We start from the raw sequence: 20,975 nt of genomic DNA on the forward strand, positions 1-20,975 counted from the left end.
AAATATACATAGCATAAATATCCTGAATGCATACACATGAGATTCTGAGCGACAGGTTGCCTTGGGTTGCCACACTGTGCTTTCATCTCTGCGATCTGGATTCAAATCCAAGAGGAGCGATAGGCCAAAGGCTCCAGACTGATACCTGGGATGGCAGGAATGACGTAGGAAGAGAGATTGGGTCGATTGGGCTTATACTCGCTGGAGTTTAGAAGAATGAGAGGGGATCTCATTGAAACTTATAAAATTCTAACAGGACTGGACAGACTAGATGCAGGAAGGATGTTCCCGATGGTCGGGGAGTCCAGAACCAGGGGTCACAGTCTAAAGGTAAGGGGTAGGCCATTTAGGACTGAGATGAGGAGGAATTTCTTCACCCAGAGAGTGGTGAACCTGTGGAATTCTCTACCACAGAGGGCAGTTGAGGCCAATTCATTAAATATATTCAAGAAGGAGTTAAATATATTTCTTAAGGCTAAAGGGATCAAGGGATATTGGGAGAAGGCAGGGACAGGGTACTGAATTTGGATGATCAGCCATGATCTCATTAAATGGCAGAGCAGGCTCGAGGAGCCAAATGGCCTACTCCTGCTCCTATTTTCTATGTTTCAAAGGAACCAACAAATGAGTTTGGCCAGTTTCAGCCAAGCTTCTGATGGGCACGGGTCCCCATGTAAAACGTTGACCTGTCTTTCTCGTTCAGATACTGACTGATGTGCAGTGTGTTTCCAACACTTTGTATTTTTAAGCCTGTCGTACGCTTGGATTTCAGGGGTTTAATGAACTGAGACAAATCTTGGTTCCTCTCATAACAACAGTGCCGTTTACCAATTTTTTTTCTATTGTTGATGCAAAACTTAAGGTGCCACATGTGTTGGTGAATATTTATAGTCATTATCCACTAACTTGCACACAGATGTGCAGGGATGAATGAGTTTCCAATAGTTCCATATTGCACCTGGCTGTTCCGCAAAATTCAAAGCAAGTCAATTGTCTTTTAATTTAAAAAAGCATACATGTCATTTCACTTGTCTCAGGTCTTCAAGCCACTGAGATTCAAGTGAGCTTTGATTTGGGGCTGGGTTTGAGGTTCCTTTCAATACAAGGGCATTGCAATTTTCAGTCCCAAGAGCTGTCACCACTTGCCACCAACCACAGTTCTGCACAGAAGCACAGATTAAAGTAGTGTTAAGGCTATGAATGTAGATTTTTCCACCAAGCACAAATCACAGCCAAAAATAGAGTGAAAATGCAGAATGTTCGGAAAATTCAGGCACAGAAGGGGTGTTAATAAAAAAGAGATACCAACCCCATTTAAACTGGTACTTGAATGAATTCCAGCTCTATTTGCTTGGTGTACCACTGGAGTAACAGCCTGAGTATTTGGGTCTTATTCAAACTACATTCAAAGTGAGCAGTTCAACAAAATATATATTCTGGATCAGGCTGCGCATTAGTGCAGTAAAGCTTAATTCATAGACATATACCAACAGGTTGATGTCAGGTGTTTTAGATGTCACCGTGTTGGCATCTGTGCTGGCTGGAAAGAGTAATGATAACAGGGAGTTACTGTGGGACTGTCTTGGGACAGCATTCACACTAGTGCATTCTGATGTTACACTGGTAACTTTGCACCAATGATACATTCTAGACGTGGGATTGTACTAACGTCGCAAACAGGATGATGTTTTCAGGACTAAAAAAACTTTCTATAAAAACACAACAAAAATAAACATAAGAAATGACCTGGTGAGTTACAGGGGCAACAAACTGTTCAAGCTAAGCTTATGTGCAAAGTAAAAACCAATTTGCAAAACTTATACTGTCAAATTAAAACTAAATTCTAATCCCTATGTTATAGTTCAAAAATTATATTTTTCCAACCCCGTCGCATATATGAGAGTTATACACACAACTTGACATGAGGCTACACACAATCTCATATCTGAAATGTGTTAAAGATTATAACCCCACTATTTAATTATGCAGATCAATGACTGTTAATTGTCCATTGCCAGTGTGATTTCAAAGATAAATCAATTCTCATAATAGAATAAATGGGTAGAGAACAAATAGGTAACTCTGAGATGTTTGAACTAAAGTCCAACTCTGCTGATCAAAAATGTATAGCATATTTTATGAAATAATATATTTTGATTTTGTTCAAAGCATTTTAAGAGGTTACTGCCAGAATGCTGCTGGCATATACTGCAGGAACCTGATTAAAATAGCCATTGAACTGCATAAATCAGTCAGTCCATAACTATAATGACCAGTTTCAGTGCTATTTATTCAAATAGGATCAATTTATCATATAATCAATGAATTATATGAGAGATTAATATTTCAAGAAAGCCTCATCCCGAGACAGAATAAAGGGGGCAATGATTAATTTGTTTTCTGGTACAGAGTCTATCCTATTACCGTCCAATAACTAAAGGGCATGAGCACTGACTTCTGTTGTAAACACAGAATCTGACAGTTGACAGCCCCACATTCAGTTCACTGATGCAGAACTGTGTAGCACAGATCATAGGAATATGCAGTTAAAGACAAGTCAGTCGCACAGCAAGATAAACCAGCCTTTGGAGCTTATTATTTTTAAAAGGCACGTAGATGACTTTTACTATTCTATGAATCAAAGTCGAAAAGATAAAACCTCTTTAATCTACCTGCTGTATAGATACTTTAAGCTGTAATGTTTTGTTGCGTTATCTCACAGTTTACTCTTAACTCATGTGCTGCTGTTGGATGCTCTGTGGTGATGGCACTTGCAGTGTTTTTGATAGTCTACCAAAATATGAGAAAGCTGCATAAATATACTTTAAAGTAGTGCATGTTTTCATTTCAAGAAAAATTGTACATCATAAATGTTTGTGCAGAACATAAATATTTAATAGAAATTCCTTATTCAGTGAAAACTCCTATTTGGTGACAGTTTTCTGGTTCATTTGTATCCACTAAGCAATAATGTACCATTACCTACATGCCTTGCTCACGGTGAGGGTTGTTACCCATGCAGGATTGATCTTCATAATTTTTTTTAAAAAAGCAACACACAAAAAATCAAAACTTACACTATTTAGAAATGCAGGAAAAAGCTGAAACATTCTTGCTGAAATCAGAATCATGAATGAAATATGCAATGTCAAATTCAATTATAATGTGTTTCAGGAAGGTGGCAGTGTTGTCACAATGTTGAAGAGTTACACTGTTACAATTTTAATACAAACAGACAACAAACAAATGCTGGTAAAATGAATTAAACACATGTATAAACTAGTAATTCCTGAAGATAATAATCTATTGGCATTTTTGTTTGTGACGGAAGACAATGCAAAGTAAGCTAAAACTTACACTTTAGTTAAGTGAATAGGTCACGGTTCGCAAACACATAAATAAGTTTTAAGCAAACTAAATAATGATCTATTTGCTTAAATGACACGGTTTTAATTGATCAATCCTCAGGACAACCCAAGTACATTCTGATATGCAAAATTCTGTCTCATATTTCTAACCACTTAATTTATAACACGTGCACAAACCCATTTACCGCCAATGTAATGTTGTTTGAAATAAAAACACAGCTAAATTGTACAACTTATATGAAGGTTAAAGTCTAAGAGCATTCACTGGGCTTTGTCCATCCTTGTGTTAACATCTGCTACCAAAAGGAAAAACCTTGAAATGCTGGTACCGTGAGATGGTTTTTTATTAATGAGTGAAAGCCAGTCAAAACCAAAGACACAATCGGATGGCTTTCCACTGTTTGCCAGCAATGGTAAATTGGTTTTCAAGGACACATTAGCAGCGTTGCTGATTTTATTCTGTTCTACTCCTGCACTGTCAACAGGCACATTAGGAGAACCTCTTGTGCTAGCTGAAAACATCTCGGGGGCTTTAGGTTCAAAATCTGCCTCACTCAAACAAACAGCAATAATTACCGAACAAATAAGCCGGAGGAGGTCAGAAAGAGGTTAATTCTCTATTTAAACCATGGTAAATACATACATGATTGATTTTCATCTTTTTTTTAAACAGCTAGCTTTGGAGAGTAGGTAAGTAAATAAGTATTCTTACAGAAAAGGTGGCAATTATAAATACCTCACAGAACACTAACGGCCACCTGTTTATAGCAGTTTTTGGAAAGATCCATACAACATCAGTACCTAATATTACAACTAGAAGTAGATTGGTATCAACGTTACATTTTTAATTCCCTACAGGTTAGATGTAGCTATTGCTGTGAATGATCTGCCCTGCAAAATCTAAGCAACGAAATTAAAACTGAAATAAGTAGCAAGCAAATGAGAAAAGCAAAACAGAAAATTAAGAGAATGTAAGTGCACACAAAGTTTGCTGGAAGGTAAACCCAATCCAAAATGAAGCTCACAAGATATCAGACTGAAAGTATTTGAAAGAATGCAGTCACTATATAAACTAATACATCATGTCTTCATTCTAATGTGTTCCACTGGAGTACTGAAGTAAAAACTGAAGTTTAAAAATGACGTATGTGCACTTTTAAATTACAGCAAAAGTACTGATAATGCGGCAAGTTAAACTCTACCTTACCTGATCTGAACTTGCTTCGGATCAGCAGAGAGTGTTCTGAGCCCAAAAGTGTCATGTTGATAATTAAGATACAACAGACAATTCCAGTAAAATCAGCCAAGACCAGTAGAAGCTGTCCTCAGTTTCTCAGACCATAAATTGCTTCAGGCACAAAAAAAAAGCAACTGGCCACTGCAAGTGAGAAATAAGAATTCGTCCAACAACAAAAAAAAGTTTTCCTCTCTTTCTCACGCACTACTTGGTTTCTGAGCTCTTGCAGCAGGGGTAGCTGTGTGCAGCGAGAAACTTGTGAAAGGCTTTTGGTCCCATCCACCCCCACCCCCCGTCTAACAGACACGGATTATACTGCACGGCGCTGCGCTGGGAAGGACTAGTTAACGTGCAGCCAGCCGGGACCCTCCCACACGGAGGGTTTTACTATCATCATCACCGCCGCCACAGCGTTCTTGGCTCCTCGCAAGCCTGTGCTAGGGACTATCAGTTAAAGACTTTGGAGCTGATGATATCTGATCCTGGAAAGTGCCCGTGGCAGCTCGTCAAGTCGAGGAGGAGGAGGAGGAGGGGGGGGAAAAGGCCGTCCCTGTTGCTCCGGACAGTCTCGTACTGTTAACTCGACAGCAGTTGTCACAAGACAAGAGGCAGGCAGCAACTTCTGTTCTTTTATATCCCCCCTCCGGGGGTTGGGGGCATTGGAGTTGCTCTTAGTCGGCGGGACACCGCAACTCCCGGAGAATGGCTAAAATAAGAAGGAAGTAACTTGAATATGGTCACATTCAACAATGATGGTGGTTTCGATTGCTAGACTGGGAGCTGTAGATAATGAGTTGCTTGTGGGTTTAGACTGTGGCGTGTTGACACTCTTTTAATCGCACGGGGTTTGTAACTTCTGATCAACTGCAAGGGGGTATGAAGGGAGCCTTACACACAAACTAACAGCTTTTCACCGGGAATATCTCCACAACTGATACAAACAGCAGTGCACCAGCTTTCTGCTGCTTTGTTTTAATGTAATTTAGCCCAAATATTAAACAGCTTCATAATGCGCAGGGCGAATTACTGTTTTAAAAACGTTTGATCTATTCTTTAGTCACATTAAATTATGTATGGTACAGTTTCCGATTAATTAAAAAAAAACAAGCAGGCGGCAGACTGAGACGCGAGGTGGCGTTTATTTGGCCATTTCCTTTCGTTTTTCACCCAGGTCCCTGAAGGCTGTGTTTGGGAGAGAGAACAGCTGGGAATGTGCCAAACTACTGCCTCCCCGGCTTTACATATAGCACAGGGATAGATAGACCCAGCGGGATGTGAAACCATTCATCAAACAAGACGCCTGCTGCAGTCCTGCACTGTACACCAAGTAACACTTGGATCCCCAGCACAGGGGACTGTCCGGCACGGCGCAACGCGATGAAATCCTGCCCTGGAGTGGGGTTGACAGAGAACCAAAAGACAATGTGCAAAGAATTCGTCACCTCGGCACTGCCAGGCTGTTGAGGGATTAAGAATGTTTTTGAAAAATTACCTGCACGGAGGCACATGTAATTTGTGGGTTCACAGTTAAGATTAAATATATACACATATATTTATGTATATAAACATATTAATGTATATATTTGTAATTATATATACACAGAAATATATATGTATAATATACATATATATAGATATATAGATAGAGAGAGAGCTTTTATGCTTAAAACCGAATGCAATAATGAGGTACTGAAGAATATATTCACACTACAACTGTAGTCTTAATGCACATCGGTTTCGATTGGCACCGATGCTGCAGTTATAATTGCAGCCTGAATCCGATGTTGATAACAGGGCGAAGTGAAGTGAGATTCCCTGGAGGAGGGCGTCTCGCTCTGTTTGCTCCGGAATCACTCCAGACCTTTACACCCCGATTTACACTCTGGCTGCGGTGCCAAAAACAAACCACCTCTTGGCTTTGGACCAACTTGTGGAATGTCAGTGCACCGTTAGACTCAAACTACCCGTCTGACAATATAAACTGCAGCAGGGGGAAATTGGAGTTCTGGACTCAATTTATGCGCCAGCTCTACAATACATTTTATGCCTCTGGGGAAGCAGTCATTGGCTTCACATCAATGTAAAATACATGGTATTATTTAGGTGTAAAGTTGTTGAACTGATGACGGGTCGCCATTTTAGCGCTTGCTCAAGGATCTGCTCTCACTGCACTTCAGCGCTGCACCGGTTTAAGTAAAATTTTCTCGGGGGCTTTTCCCGCTCCGCTGCCGTAACTTCGGCGGCGACCCTTTTTCCGCGTGTAAGCGGGGTCACCCTGAAGTTACAGCTGAAATTCACCCCTTGTATCTGTCAGCTGCACAATGATCTGAGCAGCACCCACCCCGTTTCAAACCGGTACCTGTAATATAACTGTGCCCTTTATTGTGATTTCAACTTTAAAGATCCACGAATCAATCCCCCATTCCAACATCTCCACACCTTGGACCACATCTGCAGAGAAAGCAGATTTATGCCATGGTTTGTACTATCCTCCGGACAAAATGTAAATCCTGTCCCCTATTCTCAGACCTATCAGTCTGCTAATAAAAACAGATGCCCATCACCCCTGTGCTCACTGATCTACACTGGCTCCCGACTAAACAACACCTAAATTTTAAAATTCTCTCCTTGTTTTCAAATCCCGCCATGGCCTCACCCCCCATCTGATCTCTGTAACCTCCTCCAGCCCCACAACCCTCTGAGATATCTGCGCTCCTCCAATTCTGGCCTCTTGCGCGATCCCCGATCTTAATCGCTCCACCATTGGGGGCCGTGCCTTCAGCTGCCTGGGCCCAAAGCTCTGGAATTCCCTCCCTAAAACCTCTCCGCCTCTCTTTCCTCCTTTAAGGTGCTCCTTAAAACCTACCTCTTTGACCAAGCTTTTGGTCATCTGCCCATATAGCTTATGAGGCTCGGTGTCAAATTTTGTTTGCTGAAGCTCCTGTGAAGCACCTTGGGACGTTTTACTACATTAAAGGTGCTATATAAATGCAAGTTGTTGTTGTCAATAAATACTACTTGGAATCAGACAATGTTTCTTTCCTGACCGGATTTCCAGAGCTAATGAATTAAGGTTGCCAATCCTCCAGGATTGTGTTGGAGTCTCCAGGAATTGAAGATTAATCTCCAGGACACTGCTGCAAGCAAACCAGGAGAAAAATCGTAGGGACGTTAAAAAAGTGTGTGGTTTTTTTCATTTTCTTTAAACACTTTGGCCCAGAAATTCGCACGGGGTACTCACGCGTAGGCCCAATGAAAGTGTCGGTTTCGTGCATGTGCAGGAGACCGGCACTTCCATTCCCCTGAAAGAAGGGGTTGACAGGTGGAACGCGTGCGCCGGAGAGAACTTACGTTTTTTTTTGCAGGTTTCTCCGGGAGGGTAAGTCTCCAGCAGTTACACTTTTAAAAAGCAGGCGCAAGGCCTGCTTTTTACAAGGTAAGTGGGGAATTAATTAAAATTAAAACATTTTTTCCACAGGTTTATTATTTTTAAATACTTTAAAGAAAGGTAAGTTTATTTTTCGCCCCGTTAGAAAATGTAATTAATTTTTTCAAAAATTTAAATTATTGTTTAAAATAGTTATTTCATGTAATTTATAGTTGTTTTAAAAATGTGATTTAAAAAAAAAATTATTTGAAGTTTTAGTGATGTTTTGGGCCTTATAGTATTTATAGGTTTGACAGCTCTTCCTGTCAAATTTATGAATGAAGCATTCCCAGCTACCATTGGCTCTCCATGGCCCACGTGATCCCAGGGGACGCATCGAACTAACTGCGCCCTGGGATACGCAAGCACTGTGTGCCGGCAGTTGGAGGAGGCCCAGGATCGGAATCCCACGCGGGCCCACAGCACAACGGCCGGCGCGCTAGGTAAGTGCAGGTCGGGGGCTTGCACCCGCGGGAAGCCCCCGACCCGAATTTCTGGGCCATTGATTTATTGGTTCTAAAAATATTGGAGAAGGGGGAAATAAGGCTGTTTGACTGACAGTCAAGAAGAATCCAATCTAGTGACGAAGAGCCTGTTCACTTTCCAATCCATGTGGGAAGGCGGTGCGTCACGAGGATGGTCATGTCGGGCGACCAATGGCGGGAATGTGTGTGGGGGCGGGGGGTGGGGCGGGTGGAGGCAGGAGGTCGTGACAAAAACTCCAGGAAATATGTCCAATCAGAGTTGGCAACAATGTTCACTTTTAAGCTGCTCGGCCACGCAACGCTTGAGGAGACCTGCGCAGCCGGCTCACCTGCTTTTAAATGCAAAAACCGCACGTGCGCGGATGTTTGAATGGGCTATGCAATGGGTTATGCCATTGGAAATGGGTGATGGAGGCCATCTAGGGATTTTCTGTCTGCCAAGCTATGGTCAGTGTGATTACTCTGCTTTTGACCAACAATGACTTTTCCTTTTTTTTTGTTTCCATGAAATTTTTGCTGACGACAGCAAAACCTCAACAGATGGAAAGGAACAAATGATGGTCACAATCAGAACTAGACACCAATGTATACTGGTAGAAAGGCTCTATGAATGGCTTTGCCAAGATAAAATGTTGCCCTGCTCAGCCCCTGATACCTCGGAGTAGATGTACCACACTGTGTAGTAGCAAGCGAGACAGACCAGAAAAGTCCGAGTCTGATCTCAACTGGGTTAGCAATGGAGGAGTGACAACTGGACTCAGTGCATTTGGGTGAGAGAGGTTTCCCATTCCAGATTGTTATCCAGCCTTGAAGTAGACCCTATAAAGACAGGATTGGGCTTTACTGTGCTGTCCCTTTCCTCACAATTATACAGTATGCCAACTCTCACTGTCTAAACTCAAGTATGAATAATGGTCACTTGTTTTAAATAGGTGAGGGTCACTGCTAGTTGAGGAATCATACCCCATGCATGAGTCACTGGCTTCAAGAAAAGAGGAGGAAGGGCAGAAAAGTGGTGAGAAAATTGGATGAGGAAAAACAATCTTGCTATAACCTATTCTTAAAGGAAAACGTGAAGTACTTAAAGAGCAGCGTGTGATAAAGATACATGTGAAAGTTACTAATACGCAATTAATGCCAATGTGAAGTAAAGCACACTAGACGGTCAATTTTGATGCCAATATAGATTAAATCAGATGTGAAATATTTTCTCTTAAATTGGTTAATATTTATGTATTAGTCTGTTTAAGACCTGAAAATGAGATGCAGTGTAGTTCCATACTCTTCTGCCCAGTGTGAAATTTTTCTATTTCACATACCATCCATCCCATGATCTCTGAGTGAGCTTGCCAATTTACTGCCAGTAACCTATGACCACTAGAAACGGAGTTGAGGTTCTTCAAACTCATGTAGGATCCCCATAGCCAGCCAAGAGAGAAAATTCTGATCCCACCAGTGTAAGCTGGATTTGCGCCCAGATATGAAAGATCAGTGTCTAAACCACTGCACTGACCAGGTCCTGGACTCACACTTTATTTTTTAGAGAAACATACGTAGAAATAGATTTCATTTGAAAATAAACTCCTTCTTGGAGTACTGCAGATGCTTGGTAAATCACTGATAGCACAAATACTTGGAGCATACCTTTGCATAAATGAAACCCTATAAACTAAAACCCAGAGCCATAATGTTTGTACCACATCAGAACTGAGAAAATGCTGTGTATTTCTTCATTAACGATGACTGTGCTTTCAGATGACCCGTGTAATAGAAGCCCTCAGTGCTTCCAATCGCACACAGTAGGCACTGGACAGGAGCCAAGGAAGAGCTGAATTTGAGCCAAAGGAGACAGTTAATCTGTGACAGCAGCTGCCGTCAGTGTGAGACATTTCCAGCAAGAAGAATGCAAGTAATGCTCCAATATCTGTCGGCTTGACTGTCATTGTACAGCATGAATGGACACCAGAAGGAAGACAGTAAAACAAGTGACATTTTGGAACATAATCTACTCAATTCCAAAATGGACAAAATGCAAGGTATTTTGAGAATGTAAATTGGTACATGAACGGTAAAGCTACTCGCAGCACACACCAGCCTGCTCATCACTTTTACTACCTATGTAGTAAAAACTTTAAAATTAAGTTCAGATTGCTGGGAATGACCTCCTTCTCATTCACGTTAGGTGCTGGTTCAGTGGCACGGAGGACATGGATGATTATTCTGTATTCGTATACAGAAAAGTACCACCTCAGAACAGTTGCCTTTGCCTTTTCATGTTGAATTGTAAAATGTAAACAGAATTTTACTGGGGCAGGAGGGGGGGGGGGGGGGGGGGTGGAGCGGAACAAAGTCAGGCCTGCAATTTGCACAATTTTTTCCAAACCTGTTATGTTGAAATTAAAAACAAATATGAGAGAGGGAGGGATGAAAGAGCGAGTTTATTTTGGTGCTCATTAATAATGAGGAACAGATCAGCCGTGATCTAATTGAATGGCAGAAGAGGCTCGAGGGGCTGAATGGCCTACTCCTGTTCCTAACATTTTCTCATTTTTGGCAGTGTCAGCACTGTGTGACTGAAGGTTGGGTGTAACATAAGATAGATGCAGTGAAACACCCTCTTCTCGCTCCAACAATTTGAAATAAATTCATGTACTTGTAAGTGACATGTGGCATCGCCCATGGTTGGGGAGAGACCTCAGAAACTCGATACACATAGCCAAAGCCTGCCGTCAGGTTGTGACAATTAACATAGGAAAATTGAATGGGAAGTGTTGACAAAGCAAGTTTTAATGTTAAATGCTGACAGAAAAAAAAACCGTGACCAAAAATTGTGATAACAGGAAATAAAGGCAGGAAATTCGTTCACTACCCAAGAGTTTGAATAAAATATTTAGATCTGGATGAAAAGCAGATGGTGCAGTGGGCTAGGGGACTGTCCTTTCACCTCCGACAACTGAATTTGTATCCAGTCCAGGCCGACAGCAGAAAATTCTCAGCTCTCTGCTAGGTGGAAGGGTTCAATGTGGAATGCGTTTGGGCAGTCTTAACTATGTTACTGGCGGGCATAAGTACCAAACACAAAAATAACCATAAGTTGGGGCAAATTAGCATTAAGTTGTCAATCTTGTTCAAACATGCCATGGCGATATCTGGGGCTGGGCAATTGAATAACTCATCCGGTGCAATAGGTGGTGCTCTTTAAGGATGAGGTTAGAATAAGTCTAGTGATCTAGAGTAGCAGTTGCAGCAAGTGGCAGCTGGCGTAGAATGAGGCTCCATTGGCTGGAGCTTTGAATTAGTCCTCGAGTGGCTCCGAGGTGCTAAAGTGCTGCTTTGGCAACAATGCTACAATGGAAATGAGTCATACTGCTGCGGAGCACTGCCATAATACGAGGTATTCATCTGCCCCTCAATGGCAGGAAAGGTAAATGACTGTTGCCGGCAGTGCATCCTGCTGTTTTTAGCCCAACTGCACTTCCGCCTTGTGTGGCCCTTCCTGAAGAGGTCACAAGGTCCGGCGACCAGAAGGGAAAGCCAAAGTGACAAGCTTCAAGCAACTGTATACATGTAGTAGGGTGGGTCAACAGCACCTGTAGCCCCAGCACGTCACAGAATTTATTCTACATGAAGCAGTTTAGCAATATGAAGGGGCATTAGAGTGGCAAGCTATTACATTAAAGCCACACACTGCTCCGCATCGAAGGCACCATCAAGGAGAGCCAATTTACTTTGCTAAAAGTCTTTCCTGGATTGTCAGCCATAACATAATGATTTATAATCGGAGACTGTTTTCCTAAATATATATTCAGATGGTAAAATTCAGAAGATTTGATCTCCATAGAGTGACATGCATTATTCAGTAATAATAAATACCTCAAGGCAGATAATATTAATAGTATTTAAAGTTTTTGCAGATTCCAACAACTTTTAAGGCATGTTGTGCTGAAGCATGATGTAGTCCAAAAAATGTAAATGTCAAAGCCAATCCTATGTTGTGTAATTATCTATGGCATTACATATTTGTCTTCTCTTTGTCCCTTCTGAAAGAACTTTAATGAGAAGCAGACACACACACACAATACATATGCAAGGAAAGGCCAGCTGTAGACTGAAATTTTTTAATTCTGTGCCAATAAAGCACAGTTCGTTGAGTTAGGTAATCAGGACTAATGAAATCCTCAGTGGATCTGAATTAAATAAAGTGTCAAACAACCTTCTTAATTTAATTTGAATTTAATCCAAATTCAACAACTTTGAGCTATCTTACACAATTTAATTCAGATCAGATTAAATTTAAGCAGTGCAGAATCATTATTAATCTTAATGAGTTAAGTGGATTCCCCCTGTGCATTGTGTAAATATCCAGTTAGCAAACCATACATATATATTGTGTGCAATTATTGCTTTAATGCTAATATATATTTTTGGCCAGACAAATATAACATTATGGTGGCGATTTTCCCAATGGAGGCGAGTTGGAGGCGAGTTTCGGTTTGGGTGGGTGCCAAATCCACCTCCACTGATAGGGGAAAATCGCAATTTTTTCAAACCTAATTGGCCAGTTGATTTCAGAGGTGTGGGATGCCCGTCAATTAGTGTTTTGGGACTGAAACTCACCTCTGCTGACATCACTTTTCCAGCCTCATTTAAGGGCTGCTTGCTGCCTTGGATCATTCCACTGGATTTCTGTCGATGCTGCACCACCTGCAACATATTCTGAGAAACCACTATATCCAATTCCAAGGCAAGGGCCACCCCGAGGCTCTCGGATGAGGCGCTGCAAATGTTGTTTGAGGGGGTGACAGCTAGCAGGGAGGTGCACTTCCACTCATCTGGGAGGAAGAGGCCTCCGAAAGAAACCAAGGCTGTGTGTGTACAGCTGGCAAGGGATATAACCTCCAGATCTGTGTGCAGATTGGGTGAATGTTTCTGTGTATTGATGAAATGACATCCCTGTTGGAAAGCATTAAAATGATTTGGTGGCAAAATGTTGGCGTGATGGTATCTGTTGTTTCGCCTTAGGCAGCTCCAGATTGCGGGCTCCGCGACACTTGCATTGTCAGGTTGGTGGCCAGAGTGAAAGGAGGCCAGAGAGTCATGTCCATTGTCTATCATGTCTTAAGATGGAGCCAAGGGCATGTGCCAACATGGGCAACCTATACAATTATGGCCAGGATAAGTGCATCCCTTGCATCACGGGCAGCAATGTGCTCGCATGATGCCACTGCTGCTGCTCGGTCCTCCTCCTGCTCCTCCTCCTCCTCAGCCTCCTCATCCTCATCTGAGGAGGCTTGGAATTGAGCCACTTGCTCATCAGGAAGCTGCAAGCCATGACACTGTGCCTTGTTGTGCAGTGCACAGCAGACCACAACCATGCTGGAGACCCTGTATGTTGTATACTGCAGGGCTCCACCTGATCGGTCAAGGCATCGGAAGCGCATCTTCAACAACCCAATGGTTTGCTCGATGATGGACCTGGTCAAAGTGTGGCTGGCATTGTAGCGCTCTTCAGCCTTGTTAGCTGGCCTCCTGATTGGTGTCATTAGCCACTTCTTCAGAGGGTAGCCTTTGTCACCAAGGAGCCATCCGTTAAGTTGGTTTGCTGGATTAAAAAGCAGAGGAACACTAGAGTTCAGCAGGATGAAAGAATCATGGCAACTACCGCCGAACTTGACGCAATCATGCAAGAACTCCTTCTTGTGGTTACACACCAGCTATACATTGAGGGAGTGGAAGCCCTTGTGGTTGACAAAGATAGCTGGGTTGTGATGGGGTGCCCTAAGGGCCACATGTGTGCAGTCTATGATGCCCTGCACCATTGGCAAGCCTGTTATATTTGCAAAGCCAAACAAACGCGCGGTTATACTTGCTTGATCCCTTGAGAACTGGATGTAATTGTGTGCCTTTCCGAAAAGGGCATCGGTAACCTGCGTGATGCAACTGTGGGCGGCCGACTGGGAGATGCCGCTGATGTCTGCTGATGATCCTTAGAAGGAGCCTGAGGCAACAAAGTTGAGTGCGGTGGTGACTTTCATTGCCACTGGTAAGGGGTATCCACCCGTTCCGCTGGGCACCAGGTTTTGGTTCAGCAGTGCGCAGATGTCTCGGACAACCTCTCGCGAAAGTCTCAGCCTCCTTTGGCACTACTGCTCACTCATGTTGAGGTAGCTTATCCTCTGTCTGTAAACCCTCTGTTGGGGGTATCTCCTGCGGCGAGGTGCCTCGATGCGCTGGCGCCTTCTGCCCTGTGCAGCATCAGATGGCTGAGCAGGAGGTTGGCGCTCCTGCTGCTGCTGAGCTGCCTGGTTCTGCTGCTGCCGTGGATGCTCCTCATCCGAATCTGAGGTCCATGGTGAAAGAAGACGAATGGTTCCTGTGATGAAATATTCCATTCATCACTCATCAGTATTTCTCTGCCTGTGACTGTGGTTGGTTTCAGTTTCATTTCCATTGTATTGTACTGTGTGTAGGGCTCCGCCCATACCTGGCTCCTATGTAAGCTGGCCCAGCCTGCAGCACATCCAGTACGGCAGACCTCTGGATGGAAGATACATTCTCCTCTGTGTGTTACCTTCTAAGTCAATAAAAGCCTTGTTTTGTTTCGCTAACATCGAGACTCGGATTTATTGAGGCACATCAATTTTATTGACTTATTTTTCAACACAATGGATCAACTTTTGAAACCCGAACGTTTGGATTTGGACCAGCATGCTTCGGACGCATTGGCACGCTTCGGACACTGGTTTATGTGTATGGAATTCTTCCTGGACAATTCCGCAGCCGTCAAAGACGCTATGGACGCTGCGAGTATGAAACTCGGAATTCTGCGGAATTGGGTAAGCCACCGGGTTTACCCCCTCATCCAAGACGCCGACACGTACCCGGCCGCCTGCGACATCTTAAAGGCGCATTACCAGCAGCCTACGAATGAGGTGTATGCTAGGCATCTGCTCGCTACTCGCGCACAGCGACCTGGGGAATCGGTGGAGGAGTTCCTAGGCACCCTGAAAACGCTTGGCAAAGACTGCAAGTGCCAAGATGTAAAAGCCACAGTGTACACTGACGAGCTTGTTCGCGATGCCTTTATCACAGGCCTCAGCTCCACTTACATCCGGCAGAGACTGCTGGAAAAAACGGGATTGGACCTGAAACAGGCTGCGGACACAGCACGATCCCTGGATGTGGCCCAGAGAAACTCGGACGCCTACTCTTCAGCCCGCGCCGTCCACGCCGCCACGTGTGCACCAAGGGTGCCGCCATCTTGGAAGGCATCTTCCCCGCCCGGCAGCCCGACACCGTCGGGGCCCCGCTCTCCCCCCAGAAGCCCGACAGCCGCGACGCGTCAGGGACCCAACTGCTACTTCTGCGGGCAGCCGAAGCACACCAGAAACCTGTGCCCGGCGAAAGGCACCACCTGCTTTAAGTGCGGTAAGAAGGGGCACTTCGGGAAGGTGTGCAGAGGGAACCCCGCCGGAAAACTCGCCACTGCCGCGTGTGCGCCGTGGGAGCGGCCATCTTGGACGCCATCTTGCCCGACCTCGTGGGGTCCGCCATCTTGTGAGCAGACAGCGTGGACGCCATCTTGTCTCGATCAGGGCCCTACAGTGGCATCGGTCACAGTGGACCAGACCAGGCCGCACCCGCTATCCAAATCAATGGTGGACATCGAGGTAAACGGGTGCAGGGTTAAATGTTTAATTGACAGTGGAAGCACGGAGAGTTTTATCCACCCTGAACTGGTACAACAACTCTCCCTAAAGGTGGTCCCTACTCGGGGTACCATCTCTATGGCTGATAAAACCCAGACATCAACCATTATGGGTTACTGCACGGTACAATTGTCCGTTAACGGAACTGTATACGATAATTTTAAAGTATTAATCATGAAGAATCTATGTGCGAGCGTGATCTTGGGCCTGGATTTCCAGTGCTACCACCAAAGCATCACGCTCAATTACGGTGGGTCCCAGCCGCCCCTCACAGTGTGCGGTCTGGCTACCCTGAAGGTAAAGCCGCCTTCGCTATTTGCGAACCTTACCCCTAACTGCCGGCCAATAGCGACCAAAAGCAGGAGGTACAGCTGGGAGGACAGGCGGTTTATCGCGACCGAGGTAGACAGGCTCCTGAAAGAGCGCATTATTGAATGCAGCAATAGCCCGTGGCGCGCCCAAGTGGTGGTGGTAAGGGGTAGCGAGAAGAAACGGATGGTGATCGACTATAGCCAAACGATCAACAGGTACACCCAACTAGACGCCTACCCGCTACCCCGCATATCAGAAATGGTGAACCAAATCGCCCAATACCGGGTGTTCTCCACCATCGACCTCAAGTCAGCGTACCACCAGCTCCCTATCAGACCAGAGGACCGCCCGTACACCGCCTTCGAGGCGAACGGACGCCTCTACCAATTCCTCAGAGTCCCCTTTGGGGTGGCGAATGGGGTCTCGGTCTTCCAGAGGGAGATGGACCGCATGGTCGATGACCACCACTTGCAGGCAACCTTCCCCTACCTCGACAACGTCACCATCTGCGGTCACAACCAGCAGGATCACGACTTGAACCTCGAGAGGTTCCTGAAAACCGCACAAAAACTCAACCTCACCTACAACGAGGACAAGTGCGTTTACAACACCACGCGCCTCTGCATACTAGGCAGCGTGGTGGAGAATGGGGAAATCGGACCAGACCCCGACCGATTGCGCCCCCTACGGGAGCTGCCCCTGCCCAACACTCCCAAAGCCCTGAAAAGGTGCCTGGGGTTATTTTCTTATTATTCTCAATGGGTCCCCAACTACTCCGACAAAGCCCGCCCCCTCTTGAAAGCATCTTCTTTTCCGCTCTCTGCTGAGGCCCATGCCGCCTTCAAAAGCATTAAGCAGGATATTGAGCGGGCCACGCTACAGGCAGTGGCCGAGAACACTCCCTTTCAAGTGGAAAGTGATGCGTCTGACTTTGCCTTGGCGGCCACCCTCAACCAGGCGGGGCGGCCCGTAGCTTTCTTCTCGAGGACCCTCCAAGGGCCCGAGATCAGACACTCCTCCGTAGAAAAGGAGGCCCAAGCCATCGTGGAGGCAGTGCGCCACTGGCGCCACTCCCTAGCCGGCAAACGCTTCACCCTACTTACCGACCAGCGGTTGGTAGCGTTTATGTTCAATAATAAACAGAGGGGGAAGATTAAAAGTGATAAGGTTCTTAGATGGCGGATCGAGCTCTCCACCTTCGATTATGACATCATTTACCGGCCAGGGGCCCTTAACGAATCCCCCGACGCCCTCTCACGAGGGATGTGTGCCAGCGCCACCGGGGATCGGCTACAGACCCTCCACAATGACCTCTGCCACCCAGGGGTCACGCGGCTGTTCCACTTCATAAAGTCCCGCAACTTACCCTACTCGATTGAGGAAGTTCGGTCCCTGACCAGGAACTGTCGCACTTGCGCTGAGTGCAAGCCTCGGTTCTACCGCCCAGATAGAGCCCACCTAATCAAAGCTACACGGCCCTTTGAGCGGCTCAGCTTAGATTTCAAGGGCCCCCTCCCGTCCGTCGACCGCAATGTTTACTTCCTGAACATTGTGGACGAATACTCTCGTTTCCCATTCGCCTTCCCCTGCCCAGACATGACCAGCGCCACGGTCATTAAATGCCTCAACAGCCTGTTCTACCTGTTCGGTATGCCGAGCTACATCCATACGGATAGGGGGGCGTCCTTCATGAGTGAAGAGCTACGCCAGTACATGCTGTCCAGGGGGATCGCCACGAGCCGTACCGCCAGCTACAACCCCCGGGGTAACGGTCAAGTGGAGCGAGAGAACGGGACAGTATGGAAAGCAGTCACTCTAGCTCTAAGGACCAAAGGCCTCCCTATCTCCCGCTGGCAGGAAGTCCTCCCAGATGTGCTCCATTCGATACGGTCGCTATTGTGTACTGCCACTAATGCCACGCCTCACGAGCGAATGTTTGTCTTTCCCCGGATATCCACCTCAGGCGTATCCATGCCGTCATGGCTCTCCACCCCAGGTCCGGTATTCGTGCGAAGGCATGTGAGGGGCCACAAGACGGACCCTCTCGTGGAGTCAGTGCACCTACTCCACGCCAACCCCCAATACGCGTATGTCCGGCTCGCCGACGGAAGGGAGGACACCGTGTCCATAAAAGACGTCGCCCCAGCCAGTAACGACAACAACCACGACAACAGCAGCAACAACGACCACAGCAACTCTTACCCACCCACTACTCTTTCATCACCCCCGGAAGAACATCGATCAACGGTACCCCCACCAACTACCCCTTCAACAACCCTGGCGGCACCCCCGGCAGAGACCCAGGAGGCCACCGGGGACACCCAGCCGACACCCGCGGCACCACAACAGCCACGTCGGTCGCAGAGGACTATCAAACCCCCGAACAGACAGAATGTGATGAAATATTCCATTCATCACTCATCAGTATTTCTCTGCCTGTGACTGTGGTTGGTTTCAGTTTCATTTCCATTGTATTGTACTGTGTGTAGGGCTCCGCCCATACCTGGCTCCTATGTAAGCTGGCCCAGCCTGCAGCACATCCAGTACGGCAGACCTCTGGATGGAAGATACATTCTCCTCTGTGTGTTACCTTCTAAGTCAATAAAAGCCTTGTTTTGTTTCGCTAACATCGAGACTCGGATTTATTGAGGCACATCAGTTCCCATGCTGCTTGCAGATGCCTCCGTTGGGGAAGCGCTCAGTCCAAGTGGGGTGGGGGTCTTCCAAGGAGGTCCCACAGTTGAGAGATAGAAGCTGCAGCACCTCCGACTTCGGAAGGTCTGCTAAAAGTGCTGAAAGACCTTTTAAAGCAAAGTTCTGCCACCTACAACTGCTCCCTGATGAAAGCTCTGTTTTCATGGTGGAGCTGCAGCTGTGAGGAGGCCACCCACTTGTCAACCCGCCAGGTTTAGCTGGCGTGGTTTAGGAGGGTCGTGGAACTCGCTGAAAATGTGGAAAAATAACGAGGGCCTCTCAAAATAGGATTAGAGAGGCCCTTTGCTACCATTTAAGGCTCTTAACAATCTCTCTGGCATGCTGGAGGCGGGACCGATTCCCACCCAGCAAAACCACATCCGGCAAAATTGCGCGGAGGCGGGTTCTGAACCCGCGCTTAGCTTATCCAATTTTCCCACCTCCAAGGGGCTGAGAAAATTGCCCCCTATGTTTCTGCTTACTTTCTTTTAGTTTTAGTCAGGATTTGTATTAAAGGGAATACTCTATTATGAACCACAGGTTTTGCACATTCCTTTAAAAAATTTTTTTTTTCAATATTTAGGGCTAGAAATTCATTATAGCTCGGGAATGGGTGGTGTCAGAAGAAAAGTTGGAGAATTAGCACCAGGCGCAATGCTTTAGACTGCACGCAAAATTCATGCTCACTGCTCAATAAAATAACTGGAGTCCTAAATCAAGTCTTAAAACCCAAGCTCATTGGCATTACACTCAAAGGGTGGGCCAAGATCGGGTACAGTCAAATCACAACTCATCATTGCCACAGGCTTTTTTCACTTCTTAAAGGGGAGGTTCATTGATGCTGCAGCACCTCATTCTCAGCATTGCTGGCTGTGCAGCTGCTTCAGCAAGGAGAAGGAGCCGTAGGACCGAATCAGGTGTGCTCATGGCAGATCCACACCCCAGGGAGAGAGCCCGCAGATTCTCCAATGAAGCATTGGTGTTTGCTGTTGGGAGACAGAGGGCGGTGCTCTACCCGGCAAGTGGCAGGAAGCCTTCACCACAAGTCTTCCACACCGAGGGAAGTAGCGCAGCACGTCTCGGGCAGCAGTGGTCCCCAGGACCCACACAGCACAGGAAGAAATTTAACGACCTCACTCGGGTGGTCAGGTGAGTGAATGCTTCAACAAATGCTACATACCACCATCTGTACCACAATCTTCACACACACTGCCCAAAGCACCACACCCCCAGCACTCACCCACCAACAATCTCTAACTACCAACACTCACACCCACATTTCACACCTTGCACACAATGACAGCTAATCAACTATGGCAGGCACATCAGCCAAACACATTGCTCCACACTCACTCACACACTTTCCTTTCTCTTGCAGGCCGAGGCGGTGCACAACAGGAGGGAGCAGGAGCACACAGGCGGGGGGCAAGCCTACACCCAACCACTGTCTCCGCTGGAGAATCGAGTGCTGCAAATCATTGGGCGCCAGGTGGCAGGCGTCATGACCACCGGCAATGTTGACCCCCTTGGGGACAACAACGGTATGTTCATCCCTACTCCTCCTTCTCACATCCCACTTCCCCCTCACCCCACAAGCATTTCGCACTTTCCAGCTAATCATGCTGTATACATGCATTTCTCGCTTCCTGCCCCCTCCCCTCACCTTAACCTGACTCTTGTGCCTTTATGCTTTCAGATAATCAGCAAGCACCTGAGCAGCCTATCCCTGAGGGCACCGTAGAG

The 20,975-nt window shown here is 45.9% G+C and overlaps 1 protein-coding gene across 6 annotated transcripts in view; it reads right to left on the bottom strand.

Moving 5' to 3' along the window:
- LOC147102682 (myocardin-like) overlaps nt 1–20,975 on the bottom strand; it is a 291,661-nt gene that overhangs the window by 110,725 nt on the left and 159,961 nt on the right. Inside the window, exon 1 of one of the 6 annotated variants that reach the window (XM_085963395.1) lies at nt 4,576–4,906. The exons of the other annotated variants lie outside the window; for them this stretch is intronic. Within the exon in view, the coding sequence (XP_085819521.1) occupies nt 4,576–4,630 (55 nt within the window). The 5' untranslated portion in view covers nt 4,631–4,906. Of the gene's footprint in view, nt 1–4,575; nt 4,907–20,975 lie in introns of those variants that run through there. 6 annotated transcript variants of the gene reach the window in all.

Source organism: Somniosus microcephalus, chromosome 21 (genome assembly GCF_052327205.1).
Source record: "Somniosus microcephalus isolate GS21.2 chromosome 21, FLI_Smic_1.0, whole genome shotgun sequence".
Classification (NCBI taxonomy): domain Eukaryota; kingdom Metazoa; phylum Chordata; class Chondrichthyes; order Squaliformes; family Somniosidae; genus Somniosus; species Somniosus microcephalus.